The 22,500-nt window shown below is 47.4% G+C and overlaps 1 protein-coding gene across 1 annotated transcript in view; it reads right to left on the reverse strand.

Moving 5' to 3' along the window:
* Positions 1 to 22,500, reverse strand: part of limch1b (LIM and calponin homology domains 1b) — a 103,767-nt gene that overhangs the window by 79,984 nt on the left and 1,283 nt on the right. The window contains exons 2-3 of the mRNA XM_079629727.1: positions 14,292 to 14,490; positions 3,231 to 3,483 (exon numbers count right to left, since the gene is read on the reverse strand). Of these exons, the coding sequence (XP_079485853.1) occupies positions 3,231 to 3,442 (212 nt within the window). The 5' untranslated portion in view covers positions 3,443 to 3,483; positions 14,292 to 14,490. The remainder of the gene's footprint in view (positions 1 to 3,230; positions 3,484 to 14,291; positions 14,491 to 22,500) is intronic.

Here is a 22,500-nt window from a genome sequence, read left to right on the forward strand (position 1 = left end):
ACCACACTTTAAATGTAAAGGTAAAACGGGTCATTGGGTGATACAGCACTCGCACATAATGACAAATACAGTAGCTACGGTTGCTTTATGCATGCAGAATATTCCCATACTGCAGTCAGCATATGAACTGCATACTACAGAAATACGAGCATCAGTATTCCAGCGATTCCAAACGTAATATTCCAAACGGTAAATAGATATAAACCGCACTGAAAACACTCACAGATATCACACAGAATGCACAATTACAGGAGATTAGCAATGATACATTAGCATGATGTTTTTCAGCTGATGTGAATAAGCAGTTGAGTATATACTGGAGTGTGTGTGTTGATCTGGATCACAGCACAGCAGCCTGAAGCTCTCAGTCAATGCTCACATCTGGATCAAATCAACCACTCTCTCAAACATCTGCACTGCAAACGCAATGCAAACAAATAAAACAGAAAAAAAACTAGGGATGCACGATGTTGGATTTTTGCTGATATCTCATTTTGCCCGATACCGATATATTTTCTCTCCTGTGCAGAGATTGTAAAAAATATTTTTCATTTCGGTTAGTTTTGAGAAAACTCACCGAACCATTCGTTTTGAAAACTAAAACATTATTAAAGTTATTTGTATAATGAGAGTACATTTAAATATTAGAAGCAATAATAATCAAATCGATCACTGCTGATTTGTTTTCACACAGATGCAGTTGTAAACTTAAAGGAACACTCCATCGTTTTTCCTACTTTAGATAGGTGGGCAGATGCATTTTTGTCTCAGTGCATGCATTGTCTTAGTTTGGCAGGGTCGCCGCTAGCTTAGCTTAGCATAATGAATGGAATCCTTTGTTGCCAGCTAGCATGTCCTGAGTAAAAGTGATCCAAAAAACGAATTCATTCTTGTGGTGTGCATATTCAGAACGAGTACAAATAGCGATGCAGATTAATACTAGGCGATTTCCTAGGTTGGTGACGAAGAGGGTGACTTCTCAGACAGTCATGACCCAGAACCATACCTCTGTGAGCCAGAGTTTCCAGAAGAGGAGCGCGTGCTTTGGAAATACAACGACAGGAGGAGGTTGCGATCGCTCAACACCAGGCTCAACGTGTCAGATCAAGATGAGCGTGCCCACAGTTGTGTCACAGCTACCGAGGATTTCTCGGCGTTGATCCATCCGACAGTCCTCGACTTTTTTACCCGGTGCGATAAAGTAAACTGGAAAAAATGCGCCACGCCGGATGGACCAAATGGACAGCTGTCCACAGAGTAAGTGATTATTTTCAATTACCATGTTTGCTGTAACTGTAACTTCTCAAAATAAACACAATCCAAAAGCGAAGATACGGCGGTGCAGGTCACGCCGGTATGTTGACGGATTTCAGGTGCTGCGTGATATCTCTGCGCCCAAGTAGCAGTGCTTCGCCTGTGCTTCACACTAATATAGTCCCAAGATAACATCTGCCTAGGAAATCGCCTAGTCGTAATCTGCATCGCAATTTGAACTCATTGTGAACACGCAGGCCACAAGAAGTAATCAGTTTTTTTTTTTTTTTTTGGATCACTTTTACTCAGGACATGCTAGCTGGCAACAAAGGACGACCCTGCCAAACTAAAACAATGCATGCACTGAGACAAAAATGCATTTACCCACCTATCTAAAGTAGGAAAGACGGCGAATAAGCCATATTTCAAAAAACGGTGGTGTTACTTTAACATTGTATTAGTGGATTTAAAATTTGTAGGTGATCTACTGCAAAAGAGCTGTAAAAATTCATTCTTGAATTCAAGATATTTTCATAATCCGTTAGAATTTTTTTTTTACTGTATATATACAATTATTTAAAACTATAGCTTCTGATCTTTAAATCAAATCAGATTCATGATTTTATGACATCGATTGCTGCTTTATTTATTCAACAACACAAGTATCTTAATGTTTTATGTGGATTTTACTTTTCATTGTATTAGTCTATCAAGTATGCCTACAGCGCCCCCTACTCTTAAACGGGCAGGCTTTAGGACCCGGGGAGGCTGTTGCTCAAATCCCGCACAGATCCAAAACAGTGAATCTAATCACCATTCAGGCAAAAGTTTGCTTCAAGAATGACCAGACAGCAGACATGATCATATCGCGAGCAGTCCTTCAGCACGTGAGTTACTGCAGATGCAGGATCAGCATTATCGGCAATGCCAAGCTGAAGTTTACATTCAAGCCGTTATTGGTTGATTCCGATGACCTGCGATAATATCTTGCATCCCTACACAAAACCATTCTTCCCTTAAAGTCCCCCTGTGGTGTAATGTAGTTTATGTGTGTATGTGGTGTTATTAATCTGCTTTAACACACACCATGTGTAAGTTCATAAGTGGACAGCATTGCTGAGTATTTTCTGCTTAAAACTGCAGTGAACCAAAGACAGTCTCAAACACACGGTGTGAAATCGCTGGTGTTTCTGACGTCACACACTACCTTGTAACCAATCAGATCAACGTGTGATCGTCAACCAGTGGATCTCTGAGTGAGTCAGTGAGTGAGTGAAGGCGGGGCTCATTTGCATATGCATAGAACCGCGCATACTAAATGAGGCAAGGGTGTCAAGTTACATTCAAGCTATGAACAAAGATGAGTTTTGAGGGCGTACATTATTGACTACAGGGGGACTTTAAGTTGTCAAGATTTTTCCATTGACAAATGAAGTTTTCATTCTGTTTTATGAGAATAGGTGAATCTCAGCTGTGTTTGCATGCTGTAAAATGATCTTTGTGGAGTTAGGCAAACAGTGTCTCGAGAGAAACCATAAATATCTTGGCAGCTGAAAGGGGGTTGCTTAATTTATTTTTTTGTTATTTTATTATCTATAAAAACGCAGAGGATTGGGATTTCAGTGCAGGTACAGACAGTTTGAACTATGAACTAGGCCAAACATCACTCATTTCTATGGTAAGAAAGAATAATGATGTGCTGATATGTTTCAGAATGATAAAAAGAAGCAAAACACTGACAAAAGTTGTTCTCAGAACTGTTTTTTGAATCAAACCAAATGCCTGATCTTTGACCTACTGACACTAAAGTAGTCTCGTCTTGAGCGCAGCAGTTATTCCCCTTTACTCTTTACACATGTCAGCTGGACTCAAAACCTCTTGGAGCCCAAACAGAATATTATTTCAGGAGCGAGTCATTGTCCAAATGAAAACAACACTTCTACCGCTTTATCAACACACCAGTGTCTCAGGCTTACCTGAAAGGCCTCTCTCCTCCGACAGGTGAGGTTGTGTTACTCCAGCTTTTGCAGCTGTCGTCTCGGTCTGCGCGCGGGCGGCGCACCGGCGCGGGCATGAACGTGCCCTGGTTAGCCCTGTTGGGCAGGTACTGGTTGAAAGGAAGGGCGATCCGTGGCTCGCTGCAGGACGTTCTCCGCACCAGCATGTCGTCCTTGCGCACGTCCGGCATCTTCCTCTGGGGGGCGTCGCTCTCCGAGTCGCTGCCGTGGCCTGCAGCGAACAATCAGACACATCAATACATACTCTCCCATAATGGGATTATAATGGGATTGTGGCAATATTGCGATTAATCTTTACCTCACGTTAACAAAATACTTTGATCAAACTAATGGGATTAAGCACATAATTGTAGTAACCATAACCAATGTGTGTCTGTTCTCGGACGTACACGGATGCCGTGTGTTGTCCACGCAACTTTGTGTCATTATTAATAATCCAATATCTTGTCCTAACCCTTCAAATGACACACAGCTCATATCTCTGCTGCTGGAAGTTACCAAAACACACGGTAGACACACGTTTGCTCTCGCACTGTATGGTGTGATAGAATGTAAATATCTGAACGGTGTGTGAACATAACCGTAACCGGACTCAAATACAGGACTGACAACCGTATCCTCCTGGCCAAAGTCTACTCCATGCACACAATGTCAGCAGTGTGGACGCACTTCACCACCTTACAGCAAAATATTAAATATGTTTGCCTGAAATATAGTGAGGCGGCTCATGCTAAAGAACTTTACTATAACTGGACTAATTTATTACCTTTACAGCATAAAGAACTCAATTACACTTACACTTTAATTTAGGTTTCAGTTTTTGGCTAAATAAAAAATGCTATTTTGGTTTTGGTATTTCTTTGGTTTAGGGCATTAAATGCACAGACAAGAAACCCACATTTTTACAAGAAAATGCAAACAATCTCATCAGGAATAAACTATAAACAGCTGGTGAACTGGCGTCAGGGTTCATTGATGCACGTAGGGAGCGAAAGCAAGTCCGTTTGGTCTAATCACACAGAACAGATACTGTAGCTCAAACTCAATATTGCCCATGATAGAAAGATGTCAGAACACACAGTGCATCGCTGTTAGCTGAGAATCCGCAGACAAATCTGAGAGCCCATGATGAGCCCTGTCCACCGCCCAAAGCTCCAACAACACGTACAGCCTTCCTAGCACTGGTGTTCACTAGTGGAGGCGGCTCTTTCAGCAGGATAACACACCTGCCACCCTGCACAGTGATCAGGAACGCTATGAGGAACATGGTGAAGAGTTCAAGGTGTTGCCCTGGCCTCCAGATTCCCCAGATCCGTGGGATTTGCTGGACCAACACCACCTCACAACTTGGAGATCTTAGAGCAGACATCTTCAATCCTGCTCCTGGAGGGCCACTGTCCTGCTGAGTTTAGATCCAACCTGCTTCAGCACTCCTGTCTTTGTTTTTTCAAGTGATCCTGAAGAGCTCGAAGAGCTGGATCAGGTGTGTTTGATTAGTGTTGGGACTAAACTCTGCAGGACATTGGCCCAATGTCTTTGTGCCAGAAACAACAGGACACGTCCAGAGGTCTTGTAGAGTCCATGCCTCGACGGTGATTTGGCGGCACAAGGGGGACCTACACAATATTAGGCTGGTGGTTCTAAAGTTGTTTAATGAAAATGTAATGACTGATCAGTGTATATCGCTGGAGATTTCATTGGTTAAATAAAATAGAAAACTGAACTTACAGTAAATGGAGAAGCTCTGACAGGGGCAAATCAGAGAACATTCTTTGGTGTTGGTGCCTCTGAGGCTTTGCAATGTCTGCCACTCCAAACATTATCTCAAGTGTGAGCAAACAGTTGTATAAAACCACTTTAGCCTGTGGCTGCATTTGAGAGGACTGATGCAGAATATTTTGAGGACCTGATGTTTATGTAGATTACTGTCTCAAAGTCCTCTAGTCTTTATAAAGCTGATTTGCCAGAGTTAAGAGCTGTTTTGAGGAGCACCTGGATCAACATTGACCTTCCACTGTAACTCTCCTTTACACATTATTTTGATAGTCCACTTTAGACATTCTACTAACTATAAGTAACTTTTCAACTACATGTCCACTGACTCTCATTAGAGTATTAGTAGACTGTAGTAGACTGGTAGGTTATGGTTCGGGTTTGGGTGAGGAGAATAAGTTGACTTGTAGTTGCCAAGTTACTTATAGTCAGTAGAATATCTGTTCCAACCAAGTAAAGTGTTAGCAAATATTAAACAGACAGTTTACTAATACTCTAAGGGCCCTATTGTAACGCTCTGAAATGCAAGTATCAAACGCGAAACACAAGTAACTCTGTGGACGGATCCCGGCGCTGTTGCTATTATACCGGCGGGATAAACGACTCTTGCGCCCGACGCAAATCTAAAATGTGTTGGTCTGAAGTCGCTTCATTACTCATAGCTGTGGTTTGGGCGTAACGTGAAATAAACCAATCAGAGCGTCCTCTCACATTCCCTTTAAGAGCCGGCGCGCTTGTTCCACGGCGGATTGCTAATATAACGGCGGATTGCTATTATAACGGCGGATTGCTATTATAACGGCGGATTGCTATTATAACGGCGGATTGCTATTATAACGGCGGATTGCTATTATAACGGCGGATTGCTATTATAACGGCGGATTGCTAATATAACGGCGGATTGCTATTATAACGGCGGATCGCTATTATAACGGCGGATTGCTATTATAACGGCGGATTGCTATTATAACGGCGGATTGCTATTATAACGGCGGATTGCTATTATAACGGTGGATTGCTATTATAACGGCGGATTGCTATTATAACGGCGGATCGCTATTATAACGGTGGATCGCTATTATAACGGCGGATCGCTATTATAACGGCGGATTGCTATTATAACGGCGGATTGCTAATATAACGGCGGATTGCTATTATAACGGCGGATTGCTATTATAACGGTGGATCGCTATTATAACGGCGGATTGCTATTATAACGGCGGATTGCTAATATAACGGCGGATCGCTATTATAACGGCGGGTTTGCCGGCGCACGCCAGGAGCGGTTCACAGCCGAGGAGACCGATGTTCTCGTCAGCGCCGTAAAACACAGAGAAGTGACATTGTATGAGGATGATGGAGAAACACACACACATTAGCTTCGGTTAAACAGGCGGATAGTAATTTGGGAAAATGTGTTGCTAGATTTATGCCTATTTTTTTCACATCTTCACGGACACAACAATGATTTCCCTCGTGTGTTAATATTTTTCCTTGTAATAATGTATGATTTGCAAAAATGAAAACTGCTGCGTCTGTTTAGATGAGAGAATCAAAGTGTGTGTGTTGTTCACACGCTACATAATGGCCAAGCACGCGCCCTTAAAATAGCATATGACTAACGCGCGGCGCCGCTGTCTTTAGACTCGGTTTCTCCTGGTCAGTGGCAGAATTGTTTTTTGAATCTTAATTCATAAAAAAAATAGCACCAGGGGAGTTTTGCGCCAGAACACGCCTCCTCTTTTCGCTAAACCGCCCCCCTGAGCGCAAGTTCATTCCTTAATTTACCGGCGTGTGTCTGTGGAGGGAAAAGTCCACTGTGCGTGGGTGCAAAATAGGAATGATACATGCGTCGGTGTAAAAAGTCAATTGCGCTGGGTGCAAGATAGTGTAACCAACTCTCCTCCTCACATTCCCAGGCCAGCTGCTCTGCACATGTCTGTTCGACAGCTTCTGTGGCTCAGGGTTAAACACACACACGTCACATCACACAACTCTTGACATCAGCAGTAAACACATACTGAGACCGACGATCAGCGCTTGAAGCATCACGCAGTCAGTGGTTAGTAACTTTTCGACTCCGGCCTCCTCTACTCCGTGTATTTCTCTGCACAGGACTCGAGCACCCCTGGTTTCGTTTACCCCGACACCGACACAGCACCATGGACCCTGGATGATTCCACAACGGAAGACGCGAGCCAGGACCAGAGCAAGGACCTCTCCGCCCCTCCCGGTCTTCGAGATCTCCACCCGGAACCGCTTCTCCCCTCTTCGCGAGACGGAACGCGACGACGCTGTGATCATCGGCAGTTCCATGGTCCGGCATGTCCGCGCTACCTCAGGTAAAGGTATGGTGCGCACTCACTGCTTTCCTGGTGCTCGTGTTCTCGATGTCGCTGGGCAGGTCCCCGAGATCCTGAACGGTGACGAGCGCGTCGGAGCTGTCGTGCTGCACGCGGGGGTGAACGACATCAGGCTGCGGCAGACGGAGGTTCTGAAGAGGGACTACAGGAGCCTGATCGAGACGGTACGCAGAACTTTGCCTGAAGCAAAGATCGTTGTGTCTGGACCGCTTCCCACATACCGACAAGGACAAGAAAGGTTCAGTAGATTGTTTGCACTAAATGAATGGTTGATGTCATGGTGTAATGAACAGAGACTGCTCTTTTTAAATAATTGGAATCTGTTTTGGGAGCGACCTAGGCTCTACCGTGCTGATGGCCTGCACCCCAGCAGAATCGGAGCGGCTGTTCTGTCGGACAACATCTCCAAGACGTTACACACCATATGACTAGTAAGTCAAAGTCCAAATCACATTCTTTGCTGTCCCAAATTAATTGATATAAGTACCAGTGTAGAACACTTTATAGAAACTGTGTCTATTCCTCGTTTAGTGAGGCCAAACAATAAATCTACTGTAGGATCTAAGAAAAATCTCATTGTGATTAAACCAGAAAATCTCAATATTAGTGAACAAAAACAATTTCTATAGACCGCCAGGGCCTTACGCTGATTCCCTAAAAGAGTTTGCAGATTTTCTCTCAGATCTATTGGTCAATGTCGATAAGGCAATAATTGTTGGAGATTTCAACATACACGTTGATAACACAAATGATGCGTTAGGGACTGCGTTTACAGATTTATTAAACTCCTTTGGGGTCAAGCAAAACGTTAGTGGTCCCACTCATCGTCTTAATCATACTCTAGATTTAATTATATCATATGGAACCGATCCAACCGATATAGATATTATACCGCAAATTGATGATGTCACTGATCATTACATGGTAACTTGCATACTACGTACGGCTGAAATGTGTCATGTTGCGCCACGTTATCGACCAGGCAGAACAATCCTTCCAACTACTATAGATAGATTCTTGAATAGCTTACCTGATCTATCTCCGCTCCTCAGTGAACCCAAACAAACAGATGAGCTAGAGGAAATGACTAGCAGTATGAGCACCATTTTCTCTAGTACATTAGAAACTGTTGCACCAATTAGATTAAAAAAGGTTAGAGAGAAAACTAAAGCACCATGGTACAACAGTGCTACGCATGTTATCAAGAGAGAAACTCGTAACTTAGAGCGCAAATGGAAACAAACTAATTTAGAGGTTAAATCAGATCAAATGCATTCATATTATGAACAGCAGCTACGCTAATTATTTCCCATCTGCCTTTTTTTGTTGTTATCTCGGGACGCCTGTCCCTATAACTCAAATAGAGTTCGTCAGCTCCAGTTATGTATCCAGCCTCTCATGGAGACTTCAGATGCCCCAACGCCTGTGATGAGACGACCCGACGCCTGTGAAGAGACGACCCAACGCCGGCGATATGTTATGCCCTAAATTTCATGATTAACTAACTATATTTTTGTATGTATATTTTTGAAATGCATTTTCTGTAAAGCTGCTTTGAAACAATGTGTATTGCGAAAAGCGCTATACAAATAAACTTGAATTGAATTGAATTGAATACTGTATGGCCACGAGACAGCAACAATCTCCGCTGACACATGATGGTACTGCAGGGAAAGGAAATGTTTCACAGGCATACGTTTTTTCCCAACAGTTTTATCGCAGATGTTTCTCCTAAAAGTCTTTAAAAGAAAGATGTAGTGCAGTACAGAGCAGCTATAAAAGCAATGTTGATAGAACAGCTCACTTAACTTGGTCTTGACAGAATTTGATGTGCAATATCTGAGTTCATATTTGAACAAGAAACAAGAGTTGAACAAGAAAATGTTACATAGTGTACCTTTAATAATGTACTCTAAAAATGTCTAAAAAAGGCATAAACTGATCGTTATATAAATAAATAAGAATCAGTGATAGTAAAATAACACTGCTGGAGTCTGTGAACTCAGACCAAGTAACTGAACCTAGTGTGAAAACAGCCACACTTTCCACAGCTCACACCTCATGCACAATATGACTGAGAAACTATCCAACAAATAGAGTATTTTGACCAGAAGGATTTATTCACATGCTATGTACATTCTGTTAACGAAAGTAGTAAAGTTTTTATAGATGTCGTATTAAAACGTTAACCGCTCTTGGTATATCCTGCTGAAATCAACTTATGAGGAGAGTGACATTATAAAATACCTTTATACGAGCAAGTTATAATTCCATCTCCATGTGTACTTCAAACCCTCACATAAATATCCCCAGAACCATTTATAGATCTGTCACTTGTTTGGTAAATACTTAAAAACTCAACATATGCACAAATGCTCTTCATGCGTATGCTTTGAGAGAGCTATAGACTTCAAATGAGGAAGAGTTGCAGACGCTCCGTAAACGCTTGCACTTTACAGATTGCTTTAAAAGAACTACACAATTACATTAGTATTACAGCATAAAGCTTTTTCCTGTATTTAAAGTCACGCTAACAAAGAAAAGAATGCACGCAGCCCAAATGCATGACATTTCAGAGCCACAGGGAAACAATAGTAGCGAATGCATACTTTGAGACTCGTCTCAGCTCTTCCACATGTGTTAGACCAACTTTGGGATGTTTAAATGCTTTCTCTTATCCCAGTTTAATGTGCAGAGACTATGAGTAAAGCTCAAACTCACACCATTGGCTTAACTATTGGCGGCACTGTCGGTTTTACTGAGCTATGGATGAGTACTTTTACTGAGTGCATCTGGTGCAGTTTAAATCACACTTGAAACATGACGTGTATCATCATCATATCATGTATTATATCACGAGATGGTTGCCGATACTAAGCCCTGAAATCATTATTTTTGCCAACACAGGAATGACTAACTCGGTCTTTAGGATATCAAGAGAATATCGAAAGTTCTGGCAGGTCATGTGTGTTGTGAGTCAGTCCATTCAGGATTATCAGCAGCTTTCTCGCCGCTCAGGAGATTATTACCCTCCTCCATCCCCAGCTCCACCTGTCGTCCACAGTCTTCTGATGTTCCTCTATATCACACTGTCATTTACATTAACCACAGGAATGATATGTGTAATACATGAATGTGTGTTCTGCTCAGTTTACCCTGAGAGTGTTCATCACTGCGCTCTTATCCGTCTGTAACTGTTTGCTAATGGTCAATCATCTTTGACGGAAGTGATCCTGACAGAATGATTTTACTGAACGGACCAATGACTTTGCTCTTCTGTCTCGGCACCAGTCCGTCTGCTGTCAAACCCATGGTAGCCCCATTACTGAGCACTGCATTCTGGGAGAAAGTCTCTGGCTCTCATTCCCAATTTCTCTAGAATAGTACAATCTAACACTACAACTGGATCTTCTCTAGGAGCTCTAGGGACCGAGATGGGTTTGTGGGAAACTGGGATTAAATAACTGGTTTTGACTGGAGAAATGCATTTGTGTGTTCCTGTTTATTCTCAGGCTGTTCCACTTTTACTCAACCCACGGGTGCAGGAGACTCTGATTATATGAGGACGTTTAAAACATTACTGCTGTGTATGTGTGTGTGTGTGTGTGTGTGTGAGTATGTGTGTGCATGTGTGTGTGTGTGTGTGTGTGGGGGGGGGGGTTGATTTGCAAGTGTGTTTGCATATGATGGGTGTCACTGAACCCAAACTGGGCTGAGCGTCTGTCCTGATATGCAAATAACAGTGTAACGAACGAGCCTCTTTAGTTGTGCATACAGTAGTTAAGATAGCAAAATAAACAGGCTTTTAAATCAGGCCAAAGATCAAGACCAAAATGACATAAAGCCACAGAAAATAGGACCCACACTACATTAAAAGAGGGGTAATCTGCACAGTGGATAAACATGGTTTGTGTCAAATGAGAAAAATAAACTATTGAAATTTTGGGTCTTGAACTCTTTTTTCTTGATATATATTATCCTGATATATATTAAATGCATCAATGATATGATGTTCTCCATCTCTCCAGATTCTCTCTCTCTGTTTTATTAGGAAAGGCTGTAATACGTCTGTAACCATGCCGACGGCCCTCTGATCAACAGAAACACGTTTCGCAGAGCCCACTGAAACCACAGGATAAACCACATGATGTCACAACTGTGTGAAGTGCCGTATCAGCCTCGGTCAATTGCACATGTGAATAAAGCATTACATTAGAGCCATAGAGCCTGGATTTTTTATTAAAATGACACTAGATTGATCTGTTTTCAGTAACCGATTGTAAACACAACATTTCAAATGTGGCCCCTCCCTGTGGGCGGAGCATAACCGTAAGCCACGCCCCCTGCCCTGATATCACATGGGGATGTGATATGGGGACGTTGGGATGTGATGGAGACGTTGGGGACGTTGGGGACGGTGGGGACTGTGGTGACGTTGGGGACGGTGAAGACGTTGGGGACGGTGGGATGTGATGGGGACGTTGAGGACGTTGAGGACGGTGGGGACGTTGGGATGTGATGGGGACGTTGGGGACGTTGGGATGTGATGGGGACGTTGGGATGTGATGGGGACGTTGGGGACGTTGGGATGTGATGGGGACGTTGGGGACGTTGGGATGTGATGGGGACGTTGGGGACTGTGGTGACGTTGGGGACGGTGAAGACGTTGGGGACGGTGGGATGTGATGGGGACGTTGAGGACGGTGGGGACGTTGGGATGTGATGGGGACGTTGGGGACGGCGAGGACGGTGGGGACTGTGGTGACGTTGGGGACAGTGAAGACGTTGGGGACGGTGGGATGTGATGGCGACGTTGAGGACGGTGGGGACGGTGGGGACGTTGGGGACGATTGGGACGGTAAGGACGGTGGGGACGTTGGGGACGGGGGGGAAGTTGGGGACCGGGAGCGGTGGGGACGTTGGGGACGTTGGGAACGGTGGGGACGGTGGGGACGGTGGGGACGTTGGGGACGGTGGGGAGGTTGGGGACGGTGGGGACGCTTGGGACGGTGGGGAGGTTGGGGACGGTGGGGACGCTTGGGACGTCGGGGACGTTGGGGACGGTGGGGAAGGTTGGGGACGTTGGGGACGTTGGGGGCGGTTGGGGGCGTTGGGGAGGTTGGGGACGGTGGGGACGTTGGGGACGTTGGGGACGGTGGGGAGGTTGGGGACGTTGGGGAGGTTGGGGAGGTTGGGGACGGTGGGGAGGTTGGGGACGTTGGGGACGTTGGGGAGGTTGGGGAGGTTGGGGAGGTTGGGGAGGTTGGGGAGGTTGGGGGCGGTTGGGGAGGTTGGGGGCGGTTGGGGAGGTTGGGGGCGGTTGGGGAGGTTGGGGGCGGTTGGGGAGGTTGGGGGCGGTTGGGGAGGTTGGGGACGGTTGGGAGGTTGGGGAGGTTGGGGACGGTGGGGAGGTTGGGGAGGTTGGGGACGGTGGGGACGTTGGGGACGGTGGGGAGGTTGGGGACGTTGGGGAGGTTGGGGAGGTTGGGGACGTTGGGGAGGTTGGGGACGTTGGGGACGTTGGGGACGTTGGGGACGGTGGGGACGGTGGGGACGTTGGGGACGTTGGGGGCGGTTGGGACGGTGGGGACGGTGGGGACATTCTGTTGAGCTTTCTGTTTGAAGTCTCTGTGAAGGTTTTAAAGCAGTCTTTTAGTGCCGATTTTATTTTATGTTCTATGGAGAGCATAGTAGCTTACATAAGCTACAGGACATCGTCTTTCAAAACATGACCTGCGCGAAAGAGAAAGAAAATGAATGCGTCTCTGTCCCCAGCACATGTCAAACCAAACTGACTCAGATTGAAAAACATAATTACAATGCCTTATAATCTGACTGGAGTTACAGCAGTTAGCAAAGGCAATAGCAACATTAGCGGATTGTTTTAGTGTGCAGCTTGATAAAGATGTCCTGTGACAGACACACACCAGCTGACTAAAGACTGCAGCCCAGAAACATCCCGAGAACAGAAAGAGAAGAAGAACATATGAAACTACAGGCAATATAATATAGGGAAAATACAATATAGGGAAGAGCACATTCTCAGCAGTCAATAAGGGGACAGGGCCGTCGGGCGAGGGTGTGTGTGTGTGTGTGTGTGTGTTTGTGTGTGTGTGTGTGTGTGTGTGTGTGTGTGTGTGTGTGAGAGGCTTACCATCGCTGTAGCCGAGGGCGAGCATGCTGTCGGGCGAGGTGTGTGTGTGTGTGTGTGTGTGTGTGTGTGTGTGTGTGTGTGTGTGTGTGAGGCTTACCATCGCTGTAGCCGAGGGCGAGCAGGCCGTCGGGCAAGGGTGTGTGTGGGTGTGTGTGTGTGTGTGTGTGTGAGAGGCTTACCATCGCTGTAGCCGAGGGCGAGCAGGCCGTCGGGCGAGGGTGTGTGTGTCTGTGTCTGTGTGTGTGTGTGTGTGTGTGAGAGGCTTACCATCGCTGTAGCCGAGGGCGAGCAGGCCGTCGGGTGAGGGTGTGTGTGTATGTGTGTGTGTGTGTGTGTGTGTGTGTGTGTGTGTGAGAGGCTTACCATCGCTGTAGCCGAGGGCGAGCAGGCCGTCGGGCGAGGGTGTGTGTGTGTGTGTGTGTGTGAGAGGCTTACCATCGCTGTAGCCGAGGGCGAGCAGGCCGTCGGGTGAGGGTGTGTGTGTATGTGTGTGTGTGTGTGTGTGTGTGTGTGTGTGTGTGTGTGTGTGTGTGTGTGTGAGAGGCTTACCATCGCTGTAGCCGAGGGCGAGCAGGCCGTCGGGCGAGGGTGTGTGTATGTGTGTGTGTGTGAGAGGCTTACCATCGCTGTAGCCGAGGGCGAGCAGGCCGTCGGGTGAGGGTGTGTGTGTATGTGTGTGTGTGTGTGTGTGTGTGTGTGTGTGTGTGTGTGTGTGTGTGAGAGGCTTACCATCGCTGTAGCCGAGGGCGAGCAGGCCGTCGGGCGAGGGGGTTTGGCGGGAGCGTGAGCCGATGGAGTCCAGGCTGTCGAACGAGTCGTCTCGTGTGTGTCTCGGCGGGGAGAGAGAGTTGCTGCGCTCAGACTCACAGCAGTCGATATAACCACTGTCCCTGACGCTGCGTTTCGGGCTGTCCAGCTCCTCTGCTTCCTGACACACACACACACACACACACACACACACACAATATGTTTGGAATGAGCTTCGCAACACGATTGAGCAATGAGGATTGTTCTAGCAAGTACGGTTGAGCTTCTGTTTATATTCCCTGTTCAATGTTTATATGTGAATAAAAGCCTAAATTCAATCATATAACGCCATCGAATCTCTTCAGAAAGTTTGGACTAAACAGCTCACATCATATGAATTAGTTTTACAATCTCTTTATGAACTTTTTGAGGAGACAGTGGTAGTTGCGTAGACTGTCAATGGAGGGACAGAAATCTCTCCGGTTTCATTTAAAGTTTCTTCACATGTTTTTCGAAGACGAATGAAAGGTAATAATAAACTTTATTTTCTATAGCGTCTCAAAGTGCTTCACAAAAATAAGAAAAAAATAAAAGAGAAATACAACAATATAAAAGAAAAGCATTCATAAAAGTGAAGTACATTCAAATCTATAATACAATTATAAAAAATCCATAAGTAAATGGTAATCAGTAATCAAATAAATCAAATAAAAGCTACCCAAAAAAAAAAATACGGGTTTGGAACGGCATGAGGGGGAGTTTGTGTGTGTATATATATATATATATATATATATATATATATATATATATATATATATATATATATATATATATATATATATAATGTTACTAGATGAAGATGAAGACAAAATCAAAATAAACAAGGTTTAATCCATAAGGCGTATGTCACATTCTGTTCTGTTTGCACCTGTTCTCATTATCCTTAATTAGTTTACCTTCTTCCATCTGTGTTCAGTTAATTATCATCACCTGTTTTCAGTTAATCAGTGTTAGTATTTAGTTCCTTGAGTTCGGTCAGTCTTTGTCCGTTCACGTCGTTTATTGGTGTGTGTTACCCTCCTGCCCGTCTGTACCTTTTGAGTGACATTGTGAGTAAAAATTTATATTGAAGCTCTTTGACTCGCTAGTCTTCTTCAACCTACACCAAACCGTGACAGATGAACGGACCTCTCTAATCGAGACAAAGATTATGGACTCCCCTGTGCTGCAACTTCTCCTTCACCCGGAGAGCAGGCTCTACCTGAACTACCTTGCCTGGTTAATCCAGAACGGGAGCCTCTTCCGAGGCGCCAGCGAGCCCGAGGCGCCAGCGAGCCCGAGGCGCCCATGAAGACCACCAAGGATCAAGAGCCGAAGAACATCAAGGCCCCGGAGTTGACGCAGACAGGCCAGTCCACCTCAGAGCCAGGAACGGACCTGGACCTTATTGACCTGTGGTCCACGGATCCTATTCCCTCCCAAGTCCCCACCCTCAAGTCTTCTTCGTCTTCGCCGGTCCCGTCCGGACATCTTCTGCCCGTATCCCAGCCTGTCCTTACCCCCTCCTCATCGCTGGTTCCAGCCAGTCCCCTGGATCCGTCGGCACCACTGGGTGGGTCCAGCTCCTCGGCTCTGCCTCTGCCGCTCACTCCGTGCGGCTCATCCTCTGCACCTCGGGCTCTCCCTCCACCAGCATGGCGTGAGGCCGAGTCCCCGGCTACACCTCGGGCCTTCAGGCCCACATCTCCACCTCGTCCTGTCAGCCTGTCACCCTTACCTCAACCCACCACTCCTTCACCACCTCCACGGTCCGTCTGCCCGGAAGCTCCGATGGGCTCGATCGCCACTCCAGTTCGGCCTTCAGCGGTCGACGCCCAGCTTCAGCCACGGACTTCCGGGATTCGGGCTGCACCCTCACCCTGCACCCCTTCAGCACCCCTAGACTCCTCCCTTCCTCTGACCTCCCCGTCGGCCACCCTCATCACATCGTCACCCCGGTCATCCATCCTCATGTCATCGCCTCAGTCCTGCTGGTCATCGGCTCAGCTTCCATCTTCCGGGTCTACAGTTCCGCCATTGTCCGTCAGCCGCACGGTTTCACCAGTTCCTCTACCTCTCACCATGGTTCCGCCTCCGCCGATCGGCCCCAGTGTTCCATCTTCCCCCCTCTGTCTGGACTCCACCCTGGTTCCACCCACCGTCAGCTCCACCATGGCCTACAAGCCCACCGACTCTTCCTCTACACCTTCCGCCACCAGCTCCTCGCCCTCCGCCTAAACCTCCGCCTTATTCTGTTTTTCTTTTTCTTCTTTTTGTCTTCATCACGGCGTGAGGACACGCCTTTCCGAGGGGGGCGTAATGTCACATTCTGTTCTGTTTGCACCAGTTCTACCAGAAAGACTCGGGAGATAAATTGATATAACAGCGTATATTTATTAACAGCCCAGCAAGCATGAATTTATAAAGTTCTTTGGCGTAGGCCCCGTCCTTAGAGAGCAATGCGAGGGTAGCGGAATCTGCATATCCTGCCTGAAGACGAAGGCAGGGGCGCAGCCGACCCCCCTGGAGGTAAGGAAGGGACCATATTGGTGGTGGTGGGGAGGGTGAAGGGGAAGGTACCATCTTGGTGGTGATTGGGGAGGATGGAGGTAGTTGGCAGCGTCAGCATCTGCGAACTCAGACGAATGTAAGAACCAATCTTTTATACTGTGAGTGTTAGCACGTGATTGGTTAGAAGTGAAGTATTACTTGGCGCGCTGATTGAGTCTTCCTGGCAGAACTTACGCTAAAGCTGTCATTTCTCATTATCCTTAATTAGTTTACCTTCTTCCAACTATGTTCAGTTAATTATCATCACTCTTTGACTCACTAGTCTTCTTCAACCTACACCAAACCGTGACAGCATAACTGTGTAATACACACACACACGAGTATTCATGAACATCATCCAACAACTAAACACTGACCACAGAGGAACTACACACAGAGAAACTAAAGCTGTGGTGGAAGAGTAGAAGAGGAGTGACCATAGCAACAGATGAGTGGCGGGAGTAGTGACCATAGCAGCAGATGAGTGGCGGGAGTAGTGACCATAGCAGCAGATGAGTGGCGGGAGTAGTGACCATAGCAGCAGATGAGTGGGGGGAGTAGTGACAATAGCAGCAGATGAGTGGCGGGAGTAGTGACAATAGCAGCAGATGAGTGGGGGGAGTAGTGACCATAGCAGGAGATGAGTGGGGGGAGTAGTGACCATAGCAGCAGATGAGTGGCGGGAGTAGTGACAATAGCAACAGATGAGTGGCGGCAGTAGTGACCATAGCAGCAGGTGAGTGGCGGGAGTAGTGACCATAGCAGCAGATGAGTGGCGGGAGTAGTGACCATAGCAGCAGATGAGTGGGGGGAGTAGTGACCATAGCAGCAGATGAGTGGCGGGAGTAGTGACAATAGCAGCAGATGAGTGGCGGGAGTAGTGACAATAGCAGCAGATGAGTGGGGGGAGTAGTGACCATAGCAGGAGATGAGTGGGGGGAGTAGTGACCATAGCAGCAGATGAGTGGCGGGAGTAGTGACAATAGCAACAGATGAGTGGCGGCAGTAGTGACCATAGCAGCAGGTGAGTGGCGGGAGTAGTGACCATAGCAGCAGATGAGTGGCGGGAGTAGTGACCATAGCAGCAGATGAGTGGGGGGAGTAGTGACAATAGCAGCAGGTGAGTGGCGGGAGTAGTGACCATAGCAGCAGATGAGTGGGGGGAGTAGTGACAATAGCAGCAGGTGAGTGGCGGGAGTAGTGACCATAGCAACAGATGAGTGGCGGGAGTAGTGACCATAGCAGCAGATGAGTGGGGGGAGTAGTGACAATAGCAGCAGGTGAGTGGCGGGAGTAGTGATCATAGCAGCAGATGAGTGGCAGAAGTAGTGACCATAGCAGCAGATGAGTGGCGGCAGTAGTGACCATAGCAACAGATGAGTGGCGGCAGTAGTGATCATAGCAGCAGATGAGTGGCGGCAGTAGTGACCATAGCAGCAGATGAGTGGCGGCAGTAGTGACCATAGCAACAGATGAGTGGCGGTAGTAGTGACCATAGCAGCAGATGAGTGGCGGCAGTAGTGACCATAGCAGCAGGTGAGTGGCGGGAGTAGTGACCATAGCAGCAGATGAGTGGCGGGAGTAGTGACCATAGCAACAGATGAGTGGCAGCAGTAGTGACCATAGCAGCAGGTGAGTGGCAGGAGTAGTGACCAAAGCAGCAGATGAGTGGCGGGAGTAGTGACCATAGCAACAGATGAGTGGCGGGAGTAGTGACCAAAGCAGCAGATGAGTGGCGGCAGTAGTGACCATAGCAGCAGATGAGTGGCGGGAGTAGTGACCATAGCAGCAGATGAGTGGCGGGAGTAGTGACCATAGCAGCAGATGAGTGGCAGCAGTAGTGACCATAGCAACAGATGAGTGGCGGGAGTAGTGACCATAGCAGCAGATGAGTGGGGGGGAGTAGTGACCATAGCAGCAGATGAGTGGCGGCAGTAGTGACCATAGCAACAGATGAGTGGCGGGAGTAGTGACCATAGCAACAGATGAGTGGCAGGAGTAGTGACCATAGCAGCAGATGAGTGGCGGGAGTAGTGACCATAGCAACAGATGAGTGGCGGGAGTAGTGACCAAAGCAGCAGATGAGTGGCGGCAGTAGTGACCATAGCAACAGATGAGTGGCGGGAGTAGTGACCATAGCAACAGATGAGTGGCGGGAGTAGTGACCATAGCAGCAGATGAGTGGCAGCCGTAGTGACCATAGCAACAGATGAGTGGCGGCAGTAGTGACCATAGCAGCAGATGAGTGGGGGGAGTAGTGACCATAGCAGCAGATGAGTGGCGGCAGTAGTGACCATAGCAAAAGATGAGTGGCGGGAGTAGTGACCATAGCAGCAGATGAGTGGGGGGAGTAGTGACCATAGCAACGGATGAGTGGCGGGAGTAGTGACCATAGCAACAGATGAGTGGCGGGAGTAGTGACCATAGCAACAGATGAGTGGCGGCAGTAGTGAGCATAGCAGCAGATGAGTGGCGGGAGTAGTGACCATAGCAACAGATGAGTGGCGGGAGTAGTGACCATAGCAACAGATGAGTGACGATAGCAACAGATGAGTGGCGGGAACATAGACAAAGAAACATGTGATTGATGAAAACAAACTGAAAGTCCATGAAAGTGAAACAAAAGATGAATGATATGACAATACATATACAGTATATCTGTATGTAATCTAACCCTAACCCTAACCCATCCTAACCCTAACTGACCCCAGATCAGTCTGTGTGTGACGACTGACCCCAGATCAGTCTGTGTGTGTCGACTGACCCCAGATCAGTGCTGGATCATCTGTGTGTGACGACTGACCCCAGATCAGTGCTGGATCATCTGTGTGTGACGACTGACCCCAGATCAGTGCTGGATCATCTGTGTGTGACGACTGAACCCAGATCAGTGCTGGATCATCTGTGTGTGACGACTGAACCCAGATCAGTGCTGGATCATCTGTGTGTGTCGACTGAACCTAGATCAGTGCTGGAACATCTGTGTGTGTCGACTGAACCTAGATCAGTGCTGGAACATCTGTGTGTGTCGACTGAACCCAGATCAGTGCTGGATCATCTGTGTGTGTCGACTGAACCTAGATCAGTGCTGGAACATCTGTGTGTGTCGACTGAACCTAGATCAGTACTGGAACATCTGTGTGTGTCGACTGAACCCATATCAGTGCTGTATCATCTGTGTGTGACGACTGAACCTAGATGAGTGCTGGAACATCTGTGTTTGTCGACTGACCCCAGATCAGTGCTGTATCATTTGTGTGTGACGACTAAACCTAGATCAGTGCTGGAGCGTCTGTGTGTGACGACTGACCCCAGATCAGTGCTAGAACATCTGTGTGTGTCGACTGACCCCAGATCAGTGCTGGATCATCTGTGTGTGACGACTGAACCTAGATCAGTGCTGGAGCGTCTGTGTGTGACGACTGACCCCAGATCAGTGCTGGATCATCTGTGTGTGACGACTGACCCCAGATCAGTGCTGTATCATCTGTGTGTGACACAGATTGACACAACCTAGATGAGTGCTGGAACATCTGTGTGTGTCGACTGACCCCAGATCAGTGCTGTATCATCTGTGTGTGACGACTGACCCCAGATCAGTGCTGGATCATCTGTGTGTGACGACTGACCCCAGATCAGTGCTGGATCATCTGTGTGTGACGACTAAACCTAGAGGAGTGCTAGAACATCTGTGTGTGTCGACTGACCCCAGATCAGTGCTGGATCATCTGTGTGTGACGACTGAACCTAGATCAGTGCTGGAGCGTCTGTGTGTGACGACTGACCCCAGATCAGTGCTGGATCATCTGTGTGTGACGACTGACCCCAGATCAGTGCTGTATCATCTGTGTGTGACGACTGAACCTAGATGAGTGCTGGAACATCTGTGTGTGACGACTGACCCCAGATCAGTGCTGGATCATCTGTGTGTTACGACTGACTCCAGATCGGTGCTGTATCATCTGTGTGTGACGACTGAACCTAGATGAGTGCTGGATCATCTGTGTGTGTCGACTGACCCCAGATCAGTGCTGGATCATCTGTGTGTGACGACTGAACCTAGATCAGTGCTGGAGCGTCTGTGTGTGTGACGACTGACCCAAGATCAGTGCTGGATGATCTGTGTGTGACGACTGAACCCAGATCAGTGCTGGATCATCTGTGTGTGACTACTGAACCCAGATCAGTGCTAGATCATCTGTGTGTGACGACTGACCCCAGATCAGTGCTGGATCATCTGTGTGTGTGACGACTGACCCCAGATCAGTGCTGGATCATCTGTGTGTGACGACTGACCCCAGATCAGTGCTGGATCATCTGTGTGTGACGACTGACCCCAGATCAGTGCTGGATCATCTGTGTGTGACGACTGACCCCAGATCAGTGCTGGATCATCTGTGTGTGACGACTGACCCAAGATCAGTGCTGGATGATCTGTGTGTGACGACTGAACCCAGATCAGTGCTGGATCATCTGTGTGTGTGACGACTGACCCCAGATCAGTGCTGGATGATCTGTGTGTGACGACTGACCCCAGATCAGTGCTGGATCATCTGTGTGTGACGACTGACCCCAGATCAGTGCTGGATCATCTGTGTGTGACGACTGACCCAAGATCAGTGCTGGATGATCTGTGTGTGACGACTGAACCCAGATCAGTGCTGGATGATCTGTGTGTGACGACTGAACCCAGATCAGTGCTGGATCATCTGTGTGTGTGACGACTGACCCAAGATCAGTGCTGGATGATCTGTGTGTGACGACTGAACCCAGATCAGTGCTGGATCATCTGTGTGTGTGACGACTGACCCCAGATCAGTGCTGGATCATCTGTGTGTGACGACTGACCCAAGATCAGTGCTGTATCATCTGTGTGTGACGACTGACCCCAGATCAGTGCTGGATCCGTCTGTGTGTGACGACTGACCCCAGATCAGTGCTGGATCATCTGTGTGTGTGACGACTGACCCCAGATCAGTGCTGGATGATCTGTGTGTGACGACTGACCCCAGATCAGTGCTGGATCATCTGTGTGTGACGACTGACCCCAGATCAGTGCTGGAACATCTGTGTGTGACGACTGACCCCAGATCAGTGCTGGATCATCTGTGTGTGACGACTGACCCCAGATCAGTGCTGGATCATCTGTGTGTGACGACTGACCCCAGATCAGTGCTGGATCATCTGTGTGTGACGACTGACCCCAGATCAGTGCTGGATCATCTGTGTGTGACGACTGACCCCAGATCAGTGCTGGATCATCTGTGTGTGACGACTGACCCCAGATCAGTGCTGGATCATCTGTGTGTGTCGACTGACCAGATGGAGAAACACTTTCATGCAGAGGACACATCACATGATGGAGTAATAAATGTCAGTCCAGTGACATCATTGGCTGTCGCATCAGGAATCGGAGTGATAAAGTCTTTGTTCTACACAATTCCAGAAAAACAAATGTCTCTAGACAAGAGCGCGCTTCATCTCAAGGTCCATTGCAGGTGTTTTTTTACGATTGTCTACTGCAGAAAACAGCCGATTGTGATTTGTCCCGCTGACGTGTGTGTGTGTGTGTGTGTGAGATCACTGTATGCCCTGGAGATCT

The sequence above is a fragment of the Phoxinus phoxinus genome, assembly GCF_949152265.1.
Source record: "Phoxinus phoxinus genome assembly, chromosome: 12".
NCBI classification, from domain to species: Eukaryota; Metazoa; Chordata; class Actinopteri; order Cypriniformes; family Leuciscidae; genus Phoxinus; species Phoxinus phoxinus.